The 22,077-nt window shown below is 41.7% G+C and overlaps 1 protein-coding gene across 8 annotated transcripts in view; it reads left to right on the top strand.

Annotated features, from left to right (window-relative positions):
* Positions 1–22,077, top strand: part of how (protein held out wings) — a 36,775-nt gene that overhangs the window by 10,564 nt on the left and 4,134 nt on the right. The window contains exons 2-7 of one of the 8 annotated variants that reach the window (XM_011635519.3): positions 7,314–7,447; positions 9,118–9,234; positions 10,185–10,328; positions 10,803–10,905; positions 12,017–12,337; positions 17,795–18,016. In XM_011635519.3, coding sequence (XP_011633821.1) covers positions 7,314–7,447; positions 9,118–9,234; positions 10,185–10,328; positions 10,803–10,905; positions 12,017–12,337; positions 17,795–17,880 — 905 coding nt within the window. In that variant the 3' untranslated portion in view covers positions 17,881–18,016. Of the gene's footprint in view, positions 1–7,313; positions 7,448–9,117; positions 9,235–10,184; positions 10,329–10,802; positions 10,906–12,016; positions 18,017–22,077 lie in introns of those variants that run through there. The other 7 variants (XM_011635521.3, XM_011635520.3, XM_011635522.3 and 4 more) reach the window with 7 other exon arrangements.

Below are 22,077 nucleotides of genomic sequence, written 5' to 3'. Positions count from 1 at the left end.
TCTTTCCTCTTTTGTGTAATCATTTGCAGATTTCTTAATAAATATGTAAGAAATATAAAGATGATTATTTATATTATCTATATTTATATGCTAAGTCTATTTGCGTCTTGCGACAGGTAGATATCCCCATAGAGGAAAGGACAGGCAAGGAAGCAAAATGTCTTTAATCGAAGATCGAATCCGGAGGATCTCAAATCGCGATCGAAAGCTGGAATTTCAATGTCTCGGAGTGAAAGAAGAAGAGAGAGAGAGAGAGAGAGAGAGAGAGAGAGAGAGAGAGAAAGAGTGAATGAGTGAGTGAGTAAAGTGGTAACCCTAGCAATCATTGAGAATGGCTACGGTTTACAAGGCTTTTTTCGGCATCGACTCTCTTTCCGTAAGTGTCTCTCCTCTCCCTTCCTCCCTTCTCTTCTCTCTTCGAAGAAAGCGTCTCCCTCGTGATCGCGGGCAACGGCGTTTCTCCGCTTCTAAATAAGGAAATGCCTACGCTTCTCCTCCGCCTCCGCCGTCGTCGATTGTCGCGCGCGACTCGCTTCTCACACACGCAAAAAAATACCGCACATACGTACACAACCTGCACCACACACACATACACACACACACACACACACACACACACACACACACACACACACAATATGCGACTCTTAACCTATTTAATCCTACAGTTCCATTTTTGGTGCGGTGAACATGATTGACTGGTGATAGAAGTGGGAAAAGTTGGGAGTGTTGTTATTCGATTCTTTGGAGTCTTGTCGATTATCGGGCGCTCGTCAACATTGCCCGTTGATCTTAGAATTACTCCTTTTTGTGAGCTCTTCATTCATATATAAAAAAAAGAAAGGAGAAATATTTGCACGCCGTCACGAGAGAACGGTCTTTCGATATATTTTATGATATTCCTGCGAAGCGTGCGAAGCTCCGGAAACTCGCTCCTCCCTCTTTCTTTCTCTCTCTCTTTCTCTCCCTCTCCCTCTCCCTCTCCCTCTCCCTCTCCCTCTCCCTTTTTCTCTCTTTCGTCCACCCGCGATGCGGATTTTAAACTCGTCGTGCGCGAGCGAGCCGCGCACTTGCAGACGCGGCAAAACTGAACCCGAGATGCTTTGCCATTCTCCTTGTCTCTGTCTCTCTTTCTGGAAAGAGGAGCAGAGAGAGGGAATACGTCCTATGCAACGCGCGGTCTTTAACTCGAGCCCTTAAGGGCCGTCTAGTGGGGCCGATGACCGAACCGGATCGGACTCTGAGCGGAGCGATGCGATGCGATGCGATGCGATGCGATGCGATGCGATGCGATGCGATGCGATGCGCGGCCCGTTTTGCTGCGCGCGTTCGCGTTTCGCGGCAACGAACGAGCGCGCGTGCCTCGGCGGCTCTTCTGCATGCAGCTGTTGTTGCGGCATTCTCCGTTGCATTCTCGCGTTACGGTAAGGCGGACCGGGCCAAGTGCAAAAACACAGGTTTCATCGGACGTGTTTATCCAACGTAAATTCGGACGGATGACTTTAAATCGCGAATCACCCGGGTCGGAAATAGTTTCTCGCCGACCTATAAGTAGGAACATAATTGATTCCGTTCACTTATATTTATCGCTCGATTTAGCGTCCTGAATTAATCGAAACCGGCTTACGGCTTGTGTCCCAGTTTATTCCGGACGCTTTTCAGTCGCCTGGAGTTTCGAAACGGATGATTCGTAATATTTCTATATTTCTAGATGGGATATAATCTTCGAAGTTAATCTTCGAATCTTAATGAACGCCATCTTATTTTTTTTTTTTTTTTTTTTTAATACAGTTACGATTTCTTTTCTCATTTTTTATTTTAATCCTATTTTAAATTTTCGAAAATTATAATAGCATTTTGTATTAATTTTTCGCATTGTTCTCTCTCTTCCTGCATCACAGCGTTGCAACATCGCTAAACGCGATTTTCTCGGATGCTTCGTGCACTTTTCTCCACCTCTCCCTTCACCTCTTCGCTTTCCCTTTGGTCTTCATAATTGTCATTTCACGTGTACTGCATCTTCCTTTCGCCTCGTTAACCTTTCCAAGATAATCTTCTTCACCACTCAAGATTTATAGAAAGATACGATCGTTCGATTAATGAATTTGTGACATGTTTATTATTTAAACTTCTTGCGATTGTCATTCCAATTTGCATTTTTGTATTTACATTTTCTCGATATAAACATTTTTGTCATTAGAAAGAAATTAATATGGCTTATTAAAATATTTAACGATTAATTAAAGAAAGAAAAAAGCCGATGTCAACCGTGTTCCATATATTTTTTTTTTTTTTTTTTCGAATCTTCTTGTTATCAGATTCTTCTCGCATGGTAATTAATGATACGGTCAGGGTGAAAGTGAGTTCGGTATCTCGAGTTTTTTTTTTTTTACGAAGCGACAGCGCGTAACTGGTATCGTAACTTCCCGTCATCAATACGATATACACCGGCGGCATTATTCGTTTTCGACCAAAAAAGAGATTGTCCTGCGCGATAATCCGTTTCTCCTGGGAATCGACCGTTCGAAATCACGCACAAGGCCAAGAAATCATTTCTGCACATCTAACATTTATCAGACGTGCGATGTAATCCTGTAGATTAAAAGAATTTAGCTTCTTGCAGAAATTCCGTCCATTTTTTTGTAATTGCGTTTTCCGTATTTAATATGAGATAGGTGATTAAATGTTAGAAAAACAGAAAGGACGAAAGAAAGAAAACAAAATCCACCGGACTTCGATCCGGAAACGAAATCGGAGCGAAATCTCAATGGATTAATGATATTCTACCTGCGTGAGAATTCAGTAAGGTAATCAACTTTTTTCGCACACTGTGTAGAATACGTGACAAATATCACCGTATCACATGTATACATATACATATATATATGTAGAGAGAGAATATATGTATTTAAAAAATTGTGCGGAGTCGAGAAATCAGAACGCGGTAATGTTGCCAAAGTAAATGTATGCCAATATTAGATGAATAGCTGTTTTTCTAGACGGACAGGCATTGCATTAAGACCGACGGGTGAAAGCTTCGAAATCCGACACGTTGTTACGTATTCCTAAATGTTGTGCTCATCGATAGGACGCGCCTGTACGGCGATCCCGATTCTTACGTCCTCGATTCGCGGATTTCGCATTTGTCGCAAAATTTCTGGAGCAACGGCGCTTATAAATAGACACGCTTGCCTCATCGCGCAAAAATAAGCCGGGAATTGCTTAAGGATTCAGCGCAAGATAGATGAGCTAGTTATGAATTTTATGCCGTCATACCTGCGATGTCTCGACGTCGCCAGAGACATCGGGGGCGGATTTATCCTCCAAGTCCGCGAGAAGACGACGTTTCGACGCGTCTCTCATCATCAAGTTAATCAAAACTGCCACAAACTCGCACGTGTCCGTTTATTATTTCATTACGGAACGTTAGCGGACGTAATCGCGTAACGAGTTGCAATTATCCGAAGCAGCAGTAATGATAGTCTAATCGCGATTGTATTTGCATTTATTGTGTAGCGCTCGTTTGTGTGCGTTTGTATTTGTCGTCTGAGGCAGTCTCTTAAAGTCAAGTTCGCCGGTACTCGATCTAAAAATGGATATCACGTAACGCATCGGCGATACACAGTCGCATTCTCTCATTGTAACGGCATTTCCTATATTCGTGCAGCGCGAGGATCCGGCTGACGGCGGCTGGCAACCGCCTTTGTCGTCACCTATGACAAGCCCACGTGACAGGCTCCCGACGAAGAGTTACAGTTTATTGTCGTTCCATTTTTTTAATTTCTCGAAAAACGTGTCAATACGATCGGAAAAAACCGACGACCGATTAAAACATGGATGGAGGTCCGGAGATATTTCTCTTCGTTCGATACTAAATCTCGCGTTAAATGCGAGCGATTGATCGAGCGACGCGGCGTCATGATTCATATCACGCGAAAGACAGAGCAAGAGGGAAGGGAAGGGGAGGGGGAGAGATCGAGGCTTGTCAGTATCGCAGTATACTGTATGTCTTTGGAGGACGATCCCTCTCAGCTTCCGAACGATATGCGGTCACGGATCGTGTTGTCTCACTCGATTACAACATCGGTGATCTCATGCCATCGCCGTTGCCGTCGCCGTCGCGACGCGCGATGGTATCTCCTCGCCTGGCGCACACCCACGCGCGCTCATCACGTGATGCTGAGATATCCGAATAATCGAGATTTCGCTTCTATGACCGATGTTCTTGCTGTTGCTCTTTCCGTAACGCGATGTGTTGTTCCTTGCGACGCATGTGTTGTTAAATGCGGCTGTCCACCACGTTGACATTGAACGAAGATGGAATCTCTCTCTCTCTCTCTCTCTCTCTCTCTCTCTCTCTCTCTCTCTCTCTCGCAGATTCTCTCTTGCACTGGCGCAACTACACGCATCACGCATTTAATGATAGTACGCGAGGGGATAAGGGTTGAGGGACGTAAGAAAGATCGAGAGAGAAAGAGACAGAGAGAGAGAAGAGCCAAGAGCGACGGTCAGCTGATGTCACGCAGATGGACTGGTGAGCTGCGCCATGCTAAAAGCGGCTATGATGCCCTCCTTTATATTTCCCCCCTCTTCTCTCCTGTTCCTCTTCCTCCTCCTCCTTCTTTCCTCAACTGTTTTTCTATCTGCGTCTATCTGTCCGCACGACTCTAATCCACGTATCTGCGTTTCCCTCTCGCGTGAATTCCTCGCGCCTTCGATTCTCCCGTCTCCTCTCGAGTCGAGAGCACGAGAAAGACGGAGCGAGAGAGAGAGAAAGAAAGAGAGAGAAGCGCGCAACGCGAGACATACCGCGAATCGTCGTGACGCATTCTCCCACTTCTTCCTCCTCGCCACTCTCGAGAAAATTGCGGTTGTTGCAAGATGACTCGCATCGAGAAATCCGGCATGCACGCGCGTCGGAGTAAAAGATCTGCCGTTTTCCACTTGCAATAAGTGTGATAACTAGCGGCGTGTCCATCGTCGAGAAATCGCCTCTCGGTCGAACGACCACGCGAAGGAAGAAACCGAATGTGTCCTTTCTTTTTCTCCACGCGATAATCGATCGATCGGCTCGAGATTTTCCCGCGAGATACTCCTCCGACAAATGCGACATTAACATTTTTTTGCGACGACGATTTTCAAGCGAGCGCTTTGAGAGTGCCTCGCGATCTGCAAAAGATTCCTCAATTATATACGTCGTTCCGAGTCGCGCTCCACCTGTCTTTCCTCGTTGAATAAAAACAGCGCGTCCATTGAGAGGCTTAATAATCGGCTTCTCTTCAAGATAATCGAGTGCTTCATTAGAGGAAGCGAATTTAATGTGTAGTCATTAACTGCCGTAAACGATTTATTGCGCAGCCACTGATCGATTCATTTGTGACATTAAGGATGCATTTAATACGAAACGGAAATTATATTTGCTCATCGTTTATTCATAAATTTGCACCTCTATGACATAAGATTTTCTCGAATCGGAAGAACAAAATTACGTGATTGAAAACACACGTTTAATTCCATACAGTCCGTTGAGAGACGAGTTTCGAGAGCGGACAGATTGTCCAAAATGAAAGACATGCGTAAGTAGTTGAGCAGGTCGAAGCCCATCGGGTTTGAATTTTTCGATTGCATGATTTATCTATGCGAAGCGATCTCGGGACAGGTGAGGAAGGCGCGGATTGTTACGTAGCAGCCTTTACGTCCTTTCAGACCGGGACAAATTTCAGTCGCTTCGGCCTCGGCACGGTTACGGTTACACGCGTGATTTACGAATGGTTTACGCGAAAAGCGAGGATTTTGCGGTCACATCGTGGGCCTCGGTATCGTCGCGTGCGCACGGATCATTGGCACGGGGAAGACGACGAAGAGTCGAAGAGGTCAGGCATGCGAGAAAGTGGGGCAGACGCGGAACGTTGACCTTTACGGTTACGGCGGATATATGCGCTGTAAGAGCACGACCGGATCGCACGACGGAGGGCCCCGCGATCCTTCATCGCGATATACCGATGCACGGTTTGTCGATTGAACACGGGATAAACAAAGTCACCTTTAGCTCACCTAGCCGGAGGGTGGACCTTTTGCGATCGGCCTCTACGCGGAGCCCGATCGTCTAAGCGCGATTTCCTTTTATGTCAAAATCCCAAAATCGGAGTTGATTACTTCAATAGCACTGAATTAGATTTAATATTTAGATAGTTTGAAAAACAATTTTTTTTTCTTTTTTAAAGAAAAATATATTGTTTATGGTACAAATAATTAATTTCTTGTGTAATATTAGTGCCATTTCTTTTATGTATGAATTACAATAGGTTTTTATGCATTATACACATGATTGATGATAATTATTTAATTGTAGTTTATAAACCACGATTTAAATTTTATTTAATTTTAATTCAACACATAAATGTGAAGAATGTTTTTTAAACGTAAGTGTAAATTTTTTAATTTGCTTAATAAAATTTCGAAATTTCCTTAAGAAGTGAAGGGTTAAAGTATTCCTCGCTCAAATGACGTAGACAATTCTTCTAATTGTTTCTGCTGTGTGTCAATCGCTCTATTGTCAACTGTCCTGTGCTAAGGTATTGATTTAAAAAACAAATGAACAAAGAGCCGATTAAGAAAATTTCAGAAAGACCTTTCTGATTGCAACTTAAAAGCGATGCCACGCCCAACAGTTAGATTCGCAGCGCCGTTATTAGCGCTACGTTTAACGCACGGATAAGTCATGTAAGTGCATGCGTGCGTGCGTGCATAGGTATGCTTATACGTTATCGTTATCGCTATACAGTCAGACGCCGCATATAAAGACCAATCGCGTGACGTATTATCGAATGAAGGATGCACGCGGTTCCATTTCGCTTGCGCTTCGTTTCGTTTTCCTCGTTAACATAACGGTCACCCTAGATTCCCCCCGTAGATTGGCCATTCATCACAATCGGCGTGTCACACCGAGACCCTGTACGAGTTCTCCGAAAGTTCTCCCATCGAAAACTATTGACGAATTCAGATTGATTCCATTTGAAGCACAAAAGAAACAACAAAGGAGAGATCAAGAAGGAGAAACGCTAAGCAGACATCTAAAGAGAGATATCCGAAGAAATATTTACTTTTTTATCTTTAATTATAATTATAATTTTTTGAGCTGTGAAACTTTCAAAAAGGAGCTAGATGAATTATATATCGAAATTTTGAAAATGGGATGCGCTAATTTCCCAATTTAGGTGAACCCAGATCATAATTAGTTTTTCGATTCTTCGCGAATTCGAGTGAATTGTTAATAATCACGTACTGATGGCTGAATTATTTTCATATTACAGAGATTGCGAAAGTGCGGGCGAGCCTTTTTCAAATCAGCGGAGTGAAGAAGGAGCCGCTCGTCTTGCCGGAAGCCGAGGGCGACCTCACGACGCTCACAGAGAAGGTCTACGTGCCCGTTAAGGAACACCCAGATGTGAGTACCGCGAGGGACTCGCGGCGTACGTGTATAATATTAGCTTGGCGCACCTCCCGGATTGTCACGATAATCGTTCACGTTTGTGAGTCCTCGAAAATTTACATCTTTCGCGTTTCTTGGACGCGTCTCGCGTCTTCCAGTAACGGGAAGTAATTTTCTCCGTGAGCCCGCGCGGAGAGGAAGAGTATCGTTCGCCGATCTCTCGGGAGACGCGAGGGATCGAGCGATGCGCTGCGTGCACCGAACATCGAACGCTGAATGTTATTTCTGTAACGCCCGAAATAGGGTTCGCGCCGAAGAGACCGACTCCCTTTCCTTCTCCACGCTCCGTTTCTTCGTCTCGCTCGCGCGCGCTTCTGCCGTCGCGCGGTTGGCTCTCATTGAGACGTAATAACCGGGTCGTAAGCTTATTAACCCCTTCGAACGAGTTCTCTCTAGATCCTCTTCTCCTTTGTCCAAATCCCCGTGCTGCTACATTTTATTCATTTAGAGGAAATAAATGGGCGGAGGAAAAAAAATTAGGCGGGCGGTTTTTTTTTTTTTTTTTTCACGCACACGAGAACGATCGAAGATCGCGGGCGTCCACGATTATTAGCTCATTATATGAACGAGCCTCTTACGAATGATCGATCGATTCGTTCGTTATCGCGCGACACGCGGTCTCGCTTTGTACGCCCATCGACTCGGCAATTATTCGATTATCGTGTACTGATTTCATACTGATTGATACTGAGTTTTCGATACTACTTCGCGATATCGACGCATAGTTCTTATCATCGAGAACTTCTATGGAGCGCCTAGCGCAGTAACTCGTCATCTTATCTTTCGAAACGATTGCATAATTTTACACTGAAATGCCAGGATCACAATTATTCTCCGTTATGTGTTTATTACGTTGAATTACATTTGTTTCAGATAAATGAAACGAGGTCTTTCTAGTCTTTCTCGAGTCTAATCTGTTCTTCCACTGCAATTAAACACGCTTCAATTATGTATAATAAAACGCTCGGGAATGGAATTTTTAAGAAAAAAATAAAAAGAAATGGGCCAGCATCGGCTTAAAGAGTCGCGGATGATTCACCGTCTAAACTTATCCGCCTTTATTTACCGGGATCCAACAATGAAACTGGATATCTCGTGAAGAACAGTCTTTTTTTCACACGATTGTACAAGCCAAGTTTAGCACCTAACGCTTCGCATAAAACTAGATGATATGTATTTATTTATTTAGATTTATTAAGTATGCCGCTATCTATATAAAATTTACACACACGTATGCATTCAAATTATCGGAATGAAAATAAGACTATAACGATTAGATAAATTTGGAAAAGTGAATTTTTAAGTTTTCCTTTCCTATACAGTGTTATCTTTTCCTTTGAATATATCTGTGAAATTAGGATCGAATTTTCTTCGGTGATAAATTTGGTGATTTTTACATTTTTCTTATCTACATAGTGTTATCTTTTTTTTCTTCGAATATTTTTGTTAAGATCAAATTTTTTTCGGTGATAAATTTAATGATTTTTTTAGTTTTTCTTATCTATATAGTATTAGTTTCTTTTCTTTCGAATATTTCTGTTATGGAGGATTGACTTTTCTCCGGTTCATGTTAGTCTCACAAAAATGGAAGATTTTAATAAGTTTTTACGTCGTATGATTCGCAGTTCAACTTTGTCGGGAGGATTTTAGGGCCACGGGGTATGACCGCGAAACAACTGGAACAAGAGACAGGATGCAAAATCATGGTGCGCGGAAAAGGGTCGATGAGGGACAAAAAGAAGGTAAAAAAGTTTGAAAGCTGAAATCTGTTAAACTAAAATTTTTTTCGTCTAATCATGAAAGAACTCTTTAAAAAAAATTAAAATTTGTTTGAAGAACGTTCTCAATGCTAATTGAAAAGAGCAACATTCATTGATGTAAAATATCGCGAAGAGATACGTCATGTTCGTTAATGATAACGATCTGAAATTAATAACAGACGATGATGATTATTTTAATAACGATTAGTTCTACTAATCATAGATTTACTTTTCTTAATTGCGCTTTACTATATTTCTCTTACGAATGTCGTGAGTACAGATAATTGGTGTGAATTATATATAAATAATACTTTTTTTTAAATTAATATTGTGAAGCTAATATAGACTCTAAGTAAGGAATGCTTGCAATAAATATCGGGGAATCATATCAGGGACAGCGACAAATGGGTTTAGAATTAACTGTGAGTGATTCATATAGAGCATTAAACCAGCGTATTTTTTCAAGCTGCACGTGGTACACGAGCGAAATGCTTTCTCGTAAGTATACATGTAGAAACGAACTCGATGTACAATTTGAAGTGAATTTGATGTCTGTATCTATTATTTCCACGCCGTTCAACGTGAATGCCAAATGTATTCCTCGATTATTATCACTGCCGTTTATTTGGTTGACAAAAGCCCGCGATAAAAATTTACGCTCAGTGCTTCGTTAGTCGAATTTATTTGAGCTATAATACTATGTCAAGAGTTATATCAAAGGTTATATCAATCACGCGATACTGCTTTTAATATTTCTTTTCTATCGCCAGGCACTGAAGTTTTTTTGTATTTTGTTTTTTCATGTTACTATTTGCAACGGTAATTTTACGTAAACTCAGTGGCTGTGTAAGTTTGTATCTGCGGGGTGTACATGTATTATGCAGCAAGTGCTTGGGTGCGTATAACAATTGCGTGACGTGTTGATTAACCAGGAGGAACAGAATCGGGGCAAGCCGAATTGGGAACACCTGACGGACGAGTTGCACGTGTTACTCACTGTCGAGGACACCGAGAATCGTGCCACCGTGAAGCTCGCCCGCGCTGTCGAGGAAGTCAAGAAGCTGCTCGTGCCCGTGGTGAGAAAGTTCCAATTGTACACTCTTATAAATGATCCTAGTCCCGTGCGCTAAGAAAGAGAAGAGAGATCTCGCCGGGAGACTTTCCCACAAATTCATTCTCTCTTCTCTCTAATTTCGATCGGGGTCTAAAAATTTCAAGGAGACTTTTGTTGAAAAGAAAGAGAGACAAAAATTCTCAACATTTGACAAATTTGTGCGATTTGATATTCTTTTTTTAATGTTAATTTTTTTCTGCAATGTTCGAAATAACGTGATTATAAGTGGGCTCTATCGACGCTCAAAATATGTATATGCCACTTCCGAAGTGAGTGACCTCGTGCGTGCTCACGATGTTGACGATACAATCGGCGCTTTCATATGTAAATGGAAAAGATCTGTACAGATCTGTACACGTCGTGCTCCCCCTCTATTCGTAGAATAATTATCGTTGCACCTCCGGTGGTGCGTTCTGACGGTAATGTCGATTGTTAGCAGGCTGACGGCGAGGATGAGCTAAAGAAGAGGCAGCTAATGGAACTCGCCATTATCAATGGGACTTACCGGGATTCGAATACAAAGGTTGCCGCCGCGGCAGGTACTGTTCGCAGAACTTGTCTCATTATGCCCGCTTAAGAGCCGCACGGGCACGTTCCGCGATCCGAGATCGGGAATCATAGATCTAAGAATCTAAAGATATACCGCCATTCGAGGCAATAGGCTCCCTGATGAGAAATCCACTTAATAAAGAATTACTTTATTGCGACCATCTCATTTTATCTCGTTGCATTGGAGGAAACGCGTGGTAAACGACATTATTATGCCGATTAATGTGATCATTCTCTAGCGCGTATTAATGACTAATCTAACGAAATAATTCTCTTGAAATAATACGACTCCGCAATAATACGACTCTCTTCTCAGTCAAATCTGGGATTCCCGGTATACATAGTTGTTGGAAAAGTTTCGAGAACAAGCGTGAGCAAACATTGTGAATATTAATGGTTGTGATTCTCGTGTAGCGAGTCAGAAGCAAGAATTTGCAATGATCGTGAAGTGCCTAACAGATTCTCCTTAAGCTTAATCTTCCTTGGCTAATGATTCTTCGCGTATCTATTTTATCTGTCCAGAACTAATTTAATCAATCGCTTCTATTAGAGATGTGAAAGACATATCTTAAAAGATACTTCAAAGAGAAACTTTGCTTGAGAAATGCGAATACGAGGTATACGTGGTTATTGAAATCAAGACTCTGTGAACGAAGAAGAAGAATGGAAAAGCAAGTTTTTCTGTCAGATATTGACCTGCATTTTTTTTTATTAAATTACTTCTAATAGAGATTTCATTTAACTTATCAATATATTGTAATCCAGATTTTAAGCTCGCTTTCGAATTTTTCCGATAATGAATCGAGTGTCTCATGAGCGTATCCAGGATTTTTTTCGAGAGAACGGACAAGGAGCGTTATCAATTCCGTTAACACATAAACAGCAATTTTTTTGCATTAATAAATTACTTTTTTGGATATTTTAGAGCTTAAAAAAAAAGATCTCCTCGTTCCTGATGTTGAACGAGAAAAATGTTAGGCTTTGTAAATCATAACTTGTTTCAAAAATTTGAATCCTTCTCCCTGGATACGCCTCACCGTTCCGTGCCCGGCGGTTATGCCCAGGCGACGTGATCGTAACGCAGGGAAATAAGCTATTCAGTGTCACCCGTTGTTGCAGCCTGCGACGAGGAGTGGCGGCGGGTAGCCGCCGCCGCGGCGGAGACTCAACGCCTGTTGCCGGGCCTGGCGACGCCGATGCGGACTCCGAGCGCGCCCCTGGGCGCGCCCCTGATCCTCTCGCCGCGGATATCGGTGCCGACGACCGCCGCGTCCCTGCTGAACGGTTCCGGACCGCCCGGCTCGCTCCTGTCGGCCGGCGATCCTCACGGACTCATCTACACGCCGTACGCGGACTACGCCAACTATGCCGCCCTGGCCGCATCGCCGTTGCTCACCGAGTATGCCACTGCTGATCATTCTGGTGGGTTGTTTGCTCGTTGATCGCTCCTGCCGTATTCCCCCGCGGTACGAGGGACACGGAGGTGGTTGAGATAAACCGCCTCTCCGCCTCCACCTCTGTCTATGCGGGGCTTTTTATACGCGGAAGTGTTTTTTTTTTTTTCCTTTTCTTTTTTTTAAGAGATACGCGCGCGCACCGTGCGCTTTTATTATTATTATTATTATTAATAATATTATATACCGCATGCAGCACGTCGGTGACGATTGGTGACGCTCTTCGCTGAACGATTCGAAAAGTCGAATTTGATCGTTCTTTTTTTCTCGTACTGTGAATCTTTCAAGGGATTAGATGGGCAGCGAATAATTAACGGCAATGAGATCAGGATGAAATGCTGTTTAGAAAACAAGTTTTTGATCATTTTTTTGTTTTATCTGTAAATTGTATTGTTGAGATACACAATAATGGCCGTGCAGGATTGTCCGTCTAATCTCGATGTCCGGTGCCAATTTTTATACATTATTCGAAAATCAGTTATCACGGGAGAAAAGAACGAGAATGAATAATGCAACGTTGATAATGAAATGCAAATCAGAGAAATGACATTAGAGATTTTAATTTGCCGGGAGCCTCGCCAATTAATACATAAGACGTATACAATCATAAATCTGTAAGATGATAATTGTTAATTACGAGCTGATTGCTCTTGTAGCTATTAATTATTATTATTCATGTCGCATCGTCGTAGTTATCAGTTATCTTTTATCGCGTCATTATCTCCGTTATCATCGTCGGTCGTCGTCCTCGTCGTCCCGATTATCATCGCCGTCATCATCATCATCATCATCATCATCATCATCGTTATCGTCGTCATCATCGTAGCGGTTAGTGAGTATTTTTTGCGAGGATAGTTTAAAGTATAGGACACAACCGAAATCAGTCATTTACTAGTCGCGTCAGTTCAGATAATAATAGTTACGTGAATGCCTTAGCGTGTAATTTATATGCACCGCCTTCGAAATAATTGTTTCACGATGATTCAGGGTTATCATAGCGATAGGAGCGAAGGCAAAGAATGCGAGCAGAACAGATGAAGATAGGCCGTGTTCCGGCGGGATTCCATCGGGAACGAATATATAGGTGGAGAAGGGGCAGACATACGTACTCGTGTGTGCTGTATCGCGTGTGGATGTAGCTATGTACTAGTCCGAAAGCTTTTCTTTCTTTCTTTCTTTCTTTTTTTTTTTTTTTTACATAGAACCGATATCGTGCCGTTCGCCAGCAGCCACGTGTTTCGCCGTCTGGAACGCATCTTTTCCCCTTGAGCCGTCTTAGAATCGCTACACGGTACAATTTTGTTCGATAAAAGAGGACGAAAGTATTCTGCCTGGTTGAAAATGAAGATTTTGATTTTTCCTTTTAATTACATATCTCTTTATAGTTACGTATCTCTTTACGTACCAGGAAATTCATAGATTGAGAAACTCATAGATCTGAAATTCAAATCAATCTATTTTTAAAGGACATACATATGTATGACTGCACAGAAGGCATCCTGAGAAAAATAAGAAATTGTCTCACATAGGCGAGAAATAGTTTCATCATTGAAGATGTGAAATGTAATAGAATAAATTATTTTTGATTTACGGTTTTATTATTAATTTCTTTAATAGAAAACGTTGCTTGAAATTCGATATTTTCACTTTTAAAAATGTCTATATTTATGTCATGTCGATCGGAGGTGCCTTCGTCCTCTTAAAAATCGGGCAAATTTCGCGCCGTGGTCCCAAGGAGGCCGCGGTGATCCAACGACGGGACGATCGCGTTAAACTCGGTCGCATCGGCGTGGCCGAGAATTACGACGTCGTCGCGGAGAACCGTTAGCCAGAAAGAAGCCCGCGCGGAGTCTCGTCTTCGGGAAGAAAAGAGGAGAAAGAGGAAAAAAAGAAGAAGCGAAATACACGCCGAGATATTTCAGATACGCGAGAAATCCCGTCCAGTCCTCCTCACCAATATCCAAAGTGCTTCCCGTAGAGTGGTACGAGAGAGTTTACGACTTACTGACGCACGCGATGTTCGATCGGTGCCTCTTGTTTAAATCCAACGAGCCGAATAAAGATACAGAGTGTTCGGGAATATTTCCGGCGCGAATACACACGGAAGATCGACGCGAAGATCTTCTCCCCCTCGATGGAAAGGCATCTAGTTACCCGGTGAATGCTCGCGTCTCTTGACGTACAAGCCGTAAGGGAATGCCCGATATGGTACACCCTTTATAAATGTAAACATGTGTATATTTGCGTATATCTCACGTGTTGGATTTTTCTTACGGTCGACGAGAGATCCGCAACGCGCGCCGTCGCGCATTACTCAGTGCAGTATAATCAAAGGCCATTTCGTTGTTGTAGCTATTTTTACGAATACACGTACGTGTGTAGGTAGTACAGTGTGTAGATTTCACAGAGGATATATTATATATTTATTGAAGTAGAGACGATGTTAGTGTTGCATAATGTAGATTTTTTTTTTCTTTTAAAGCTTTCTTTCGAGTTTAATTTTAGCTTCGACGACGGGAAGAGGAGACAGGTACCGTCGTCAGGAACGTTTCTTCTCCTTGCTAAAAATAATAATAATAATCATAACCGTTTTAAATAATGGTTTATCGTTAGAGTGGTGGTGGTGCATTAATTGAATTTTAGTTCGGTGTTCTTTTTCTTACTTTTTTTTATTTTCCTCTTTTTTAATCTCTCGCGCGTTTCATAAACACGCTTTTTTAAATTTACATTTTTAACGACGATTGCTACTACGAAGTACCACTAGAATCCCCACTCGAATCCCTCGGGTTGATCTAACACGCGACACTAAACAACTAATAACTTGATCCGTCCACCTCTCCTACGAAACTCACTTGACATTACAATTTCCCTTTTGTCTTCTCCCTCGCTCCCGCCTCATCCGGATGAAAACCGTACCTCTAATTACGTAACTCTTTGCGAACGGCTCTAGCGAAGTAATTACGCGAATCGCCTAGCGAGCGCAGCGATAGTCATCTGAAAAAAAAGAAAAACGGAAAAACAAAAACGAAGTAAACGGGAAAGAGGAAGAATCTATATTTTCAATTGTGTAGACTCGCGGGTTGCCTTTTCCGCCTTCTTCGCTGTTCGCGCGAGAAAACGTAATCGCGAGTATTCTGCGGTTTGAGGGAAAAAAAAGAAAAAACGGATCAAAGATCGAGATGATTCAGAGATGATCGTCATCAATAGCACGATTAGCGATCGGATTAGCGAGCCATTTAGCGAGGATTCATCGTAATCTCATCGGTAATAAATACAAACGGATCTATCGCGCGACACGCCATACGATGGCTGGTAGCCTAATTACCGATAGGTAGCCTAATAAATATAATGTAGGATTTTTTTTAGCCAGGCAATAATAGGTGGAGGGAGAATATTACCCAGGGACCAAACAATATTTTCAGGACTGATGGTTCTAGCGTTTACTAGTAGCGGAATCCAGACGATACGGATAAGACTATGCGTTGAAAAAGTACTTTCTCTCTTTTTTTGTTTTCTCATTATCGCGCGACCACGCCTCTCCTCCCCCTCATCCCCGCAGAAAGAACAAACAAAGGAGAATCGAATAATGATTTTAGCGCACGTATTTATACAAATTATCTTATAGACATACTCAATACTCTTTTTGATGGCATAGTCTTTAAGTAATATTTAAATATGACGCTATGCAAAAATCATATATATATATATATACACATATATATTATATTATCGCTATATATTATATTATTTTATACGTTTATTTAATTTTATTTTTATATAAAGATTTAGCTGTTTATATAGATATATTTATATGAGGTTGAGGGCCGAAGCAACAGGTAGATGTAATCCGAATACTCATTGTTGTTAGGAACGAGTAGAATGGTTGGATACATTTCTTTTTTAGCTTACATGATAAAGACTTACCTGATTATTTCACTGACGAGAATCAAAAGTGCGATTTTGATCGCGCGCGAAAAGTTGAGAGGAAGCCCAATGTTAAGTAATAGATTCTTCCCTCGAGTCGATATTTAACGAGTTTTATATATAAATACATATACGTACACGCAAAAATCTCCGATGTACCTAGAAGCGACGAGAAGCGAAAGGGAGGTGTCATATCTATACGGTAGATTTTGTTTAATAGGTAAATAAGTAAGTAAGTAAATATGTGTGCTCCGACGAAGTCATGTCTCGGCCCCCCCCCCCTCCCCCGCGAGAAGGCGAGGAATGTTAACATTAATATATTATTTCAGGAATGCACAATTTCACTGATGACTTACAGTATTTTTACAGTGTTCTGGTAGAGGCAGATTTGCCTCAGGCCTAAAGAATACGATCGAACGTGAGCCACGTGAGAGATCGGAACAAGAAAACATCATCGTGAATCGTTGTTTCATCGCAATATAATACTCTTGAGCAAGGAGAATTTAAATACGTTAAAACGAATTAATCAGTGTATATCAATAATTATTATATTTTTTATTACATATTTTAAAAAAAAATATTTTGTTGACGGAGCGGTGAAAAGTTTAGATCGTCTCGGTTTAATTATTTTTATCTTTTTTTAATTCTAAAAATTAGAAAAAAGTATAGAGTAAATTTTAAGGCAAGACTAAAGTTAATTTTATATATAGTAGAAATAGACGTAAATCTCAAGGATTTCTCCAAGGTAATAATTGTCGCGATTGGAGCAGCGACGTGTCTCCATATATTCCACGCTCGCGATGCTCGAGCCGAAAGTAAGAAGTGCAGAAGTAAATGTGTATTCTTACGCGGGTGCGGGCATCGATGAGTGTCGCGCGTTACCGTTATTTCTGCAGTATTTTCCATGTCCACAGTATTTCGCGCGAGTTTCAGGCATTTAGTAGCTTCCGCGGTCTCCGGAGACGGGGATCGCGTTTAACGATCGCGTGCTCGCGCATCGATCGTAGACTGGAGGCAACGATCAGCATTATCCGACGACGTCGCCACGAATCATCCCGATCGCTCTCGGAAGAGGTAGCTATTCCGTGCACGGCGGTGTAGAGACCGTTTCTGTCTCGGTGACCAACAGCATCGTAGCGACGTCGTCGTGGTCGGAACCCGTGGCACAAAGAAAAAAAAAAAAAAATTGGAAGGTACTCTCCCCGGTTCAGGTTTATTACTCGCGGGTATATGTTTCAAATAGCAAAAATTCCCATTCGCCGTCCGTATTGTCGATCATCGGTCGGAGAAGTGCTGATTTTTCATCGTGACACGGGTTCCTTCTCCGATGTGTGTCGTTTTTGCACTGATAATAGCGGCAAGATTCTAGATTTTTTTAGCGGGCCGAGACGGGCGGATGGGCGCGGATCCCCCGCGGATCCGCGCGGCGAAAAGTGATGATGTAATCATGGAAATGACGGTCCTGCTGACCACACTCATGCTGTATGTATGTTGGCGACAGGCGCAGCGGCGGCCGCTGCCAAGCAGCGTAGGCACCTGGGTCAGATCCGCGAGCACCCTTATCAAAGGGCCGGCGCTCTCTCGTGAACACACAGAGACGATACGAGTACACAGAGAGAGCGAGAGAGAGAGAGAGAGAGAGAGAGAGAAAAAGAAAGCGAGAGAGACAGAAAGAGAGAAAAAGAGAGAGAGAGAGAAACTGTTCCCGCGCCACCGCGGAAAGGTTAGTGTCTTGCTCAGGCAATTCTCAATTAAGTTCTCTCTTTTGTCCTCTTATTTATCTTTGTTTATTATTATTATTATTATTATTATTATTATTATTATTATTATTATTATTATTACTTCCAACGTCCTCATTATCTTTCTTGCAATCGACGTCGGAATGATTCAGGCACTTTTCTCATATGATCCGTCTCTTATGTAAAACACAACGGTGATCGCTGAAATATTAATAGTAGATTGAACTAGTTCAGAAGTTTGTCCTTTTTTTCATCCAGTTTTATATTAGATAAAATCAAAGAAATGAAAGAAATTGAATAATTTTGTATATGAAAGAAGACTAGTAGTTCGTGGCAACTTCGAGTCTGCTAAAGTTTCATTTTCTATTTAACAGCTGTGACAAATCTTTCGTATCAATCTGACATATCTGTTTCCGTTTTGGGGATCACCTTAAACGTTTGATTTTATAAATTTGTATTATTGCTCTTAATTTATGTGTTTAGGGAAAAAAAAATCCGTCAAGAGATTATCTATATTTAAACATTTATCTATCAAAGTGTCTGAACCATTCCGATTAAAAATGTATGTATACATATATGTATATACATAGCTTTTTATCGTTTATATTTATGAGACTCGCGCAACACAACACACGATCGGGCCCGTATTTTGGCTCTAAAGTCGCGGCGAAAATTCGGGCCTTTTCTCTTCCACGGAGTATGCCGTTGTTCGAGGAGCTTTCACTCGGGCTGAAGCCTTCGCGAGAGCGGCAACCGACGATGATACACACACACACACACACGCGCGCGCGCGCGCGCGCGCGCGTGTGTGTGTGTGTGTGTGTGTGATGTTGCGCACGTCTCATCCTGTGTACCTGACGCCGCACCGATCGACATCGGTTGTGTCTCATCGGTTGAAGTAGCACTTCTCGTTTACACACGTATACATATGCAGATAGATTTCCGGTGACCGTGACGGAAGAATTGATTAATGTCGCAATATGCATATGTCCTACCTACCAAAAAGAAAGAGAAAAAAAAAGTCAGAAGGAAAAGGAAGAAAGATTATAAGTCGCACCTTCCTCAGACCATTCCAACGGTGGAAAGCCGCGTAACTTTCATTAGTCGCAATAGCATGCACCGTCGAGGTAACGGGAAAGAAAGGGAGAAGTAGAGAGAGAGAGAGAGAGAGAGAGAGAGAGAGAGAGAGAGATCGCGCGCGGATGGATTGACGTGCGGGTGGGAGAGAAAGGGAGGCGAAAGAAAGAGAGAGACTCGTTCTTCGACTTAGGGTCGACGGGAAATCGGGGTGCTATAGGCGTTCGTCGGAATGTCGAAAGTGCGTCTGGTATTTCCATGCGTCTAAAACGAACCGTGCAACGAAATTAAACGCGGGCGCCGAACTTCTTTCGGAATCTGACTCGCAGCCGCGAGTGACGTCGGACGTGATTTCCAGCCGTCCGTCCGAGGAAGCAACGCGATCCGATTTTCTTTTTTTTTTTTTTTTTTTTGAAATCAAGTAAAATTTGGTATAAGGAAAATAGAAAAATCCCCGGTCCGTACCATCAAGATTAGTACGTCCTTTGGATCGTTCCGGTCAGTCGGTACCGTCTTCACGCGGGGTTGCGGGGGGAGGGGAGGGGAGATGCTGGAGATCGGGTTGCCGGAATCGCGAACGTGACGTGGGTGCGCGCCACCCTCCGTGCCGCGCGTATCTTCGCGGTTGCAGTTCCGACACGCGTTTCGCGCGGCGGGATTATTCGCTCGGGTGAAAATAGAGCGCGCGAACAACACCTTGCGTCAGGCGGAATCTATAATTAGTTTCGCGGCCGAGAGGAAAATTGTGAAGTACAGCTCGCCGCATGGATCTCTGTGGAAGTCGCGCACTCGCACACGCATGCGGATTCACGCGGGGAATTTTGCGATCGCGTTCGTTACGTTCTTATATTGCGCGGAGATTGCACGGAGGGATAAGACGTCGTTATTATTCCCGGTTCCTCATTAATAACGCGCGTTTAGCGAAGAAGTCCGGAATTGCCGTTTGCCAAGAAAATCTCGCGGGGATCTCTCTGGTACGAAGGCTTCCGGCGGCATCCGCGACAATTTTATTTATACTCGTTTTCTTACAAAAGATTCTCGCGTAAGCACAGGGCGTCAATCCAGAAACCGACATTAATAGATCGCCTGCTCCCAAGAAATACACATTTCCGTTGAGCGAATCTGACATCAAGGGGTGGTAACGCGGTACGATCGCGAAGGTCTTTACGCAACGCCGTCGATTCGGTCGGTAGTTTAAATCATCAATTGTTACAGCAGATCTCTATTTTTCGCGACTTGATCTCGGAAAAATCTTATAACTCCGTTGATATTTCATTTTGCGTTTTACCTTGTTCGCGTTAATAAATTGCTGAAAATACATATATCGTCTTCGTGTTTCTTTTAACGATTAACGGGTCGGATTCGCGGCTATAAGGAGAAAAAAAAAAGAATTAAAATTAAATCGCGAAAGTGTGGACAATGCTGCCAGAGATGGCATCTCTCCCGCCCTTTTTACATATTTTATCTCACTAACAAGTAATTTTTTTTACATATATAATTGACATTCCTTATCATAGATGCAATTTCATCCATGTTATATAGGACGCACAATTTGCACTATCTTTATAAAAAGAAAGAACTAACAACAATGCTCAACATATACGTACACGCACACAAATCGACGCTGATGGGCGGATGTACACGGAACAAGAATCATTCTTCAAAGCGAGACAATTGTCTTTAATAAGAGTTGCTTACATTAGAATTTTCATGCAGAACATTCCTTTCCTGTGACGAGTTGTTCTCGTGCTTATCCGTACATGCGCGCATGTCAACACACACACACACACACACACACACACACACACACACACACACACACACACAACATATACATCATATATGAATTAGATATGTTTGTGCAAATAATCTCTTTGTTTAGTCCGAATCGCGTCTTGTTTAATTCTTACAAATTAGAGTAGAGGTGTGGTCTTAGATTTTAAAGAACTTAATTTTGTATATTCATTAGAACATCTTAGATTAAATAATACAAATTGTTTACACAAAGATTTTGATTTAATAATTGAAAATAAATATAGTATTCTTTTTAATTTACGTAAATGCAGGAACGAGTGTAAATTTATAGATATTTGTTCTGATCTCCGTTCGACAAAATCAGTATTAATTTATTTTTAGTTTATTCGCGAATGCACTTAATTTGCACAGTATATGCATACACTGATTCGTATGTACACAAAGAATATTCCATTTTGGATTAATCAGTATTGGAAGGTTCTACGATGAAACTGTACTTAATCAATAATCACGGACGAATAGAATTTGAGATAAACTCATTCAATTTGACAAATTTTGTTCGCAAACAGATTTTGAATGTATAACATTTTTTTAGATATAGTTTTGCTAAAGTATATCACTGCTCTATCTTGATATTAAAATGTTTTGTGAACAGCGAGATTTACAAATGTGATAAATTTTGTCTTCTTAAGGAATATATTTTCTCTTAATAAAAATAAAATACTGTACAGTTTTCTTTTTGATTTAAAATTATTTTCGTATTTTATTTCATCATTAAATGATTAATCAATTTGTATGAATTGCTAAAATATCTCGAAATCTTATTATTGATAAAACATAGATGTATTGGAGTAGCTGTATAGTAGTAGAATATGACATATTTTTCGATATAAATTGTAAAATCAGAAAACGGCTCTTCTTTTATACAAGTTTCTCGTCGAATCTCCACTTATCACTCGATCCACAACTTACGTTATTTTATATTCTGTATAAACAAAGATCTGTTTAATAACGTCTATTAATAATAAATGCGCTTCTCTTTAAAAAAAAAAAAAATTAAGAATGCCTGGAATTGTACTACAGATATCTGTTCTGTATGGCACATGCAACACTCATGAGTCTCTGACACCTGCTTGCTGATGGGACATTAATCACTAAAGATCAATAGTGATCGGTACAATAATACCATCGTAACTATGTAATCGGAATTTCG

Source organism: Pogonomyrmex barbatus, unplaced genomic scaffold (genome assembly GCF_055798465.1).
Source record: "Pogonomyrmex barbatus isolate J1 unplaced genomic scaffold, ASM5579846v1 scaffold1, whole genome shotgun sequence".
NCBI lineage: Eukaryota > Metazoa > Arthropoda > Insecta > Hymenoptera > Formicidae > Pogonomyrmex > Pogonomyrmex barbatus.
This window is presented reverse-complemented; position numbering and strand designations above follow the sequence as displayed.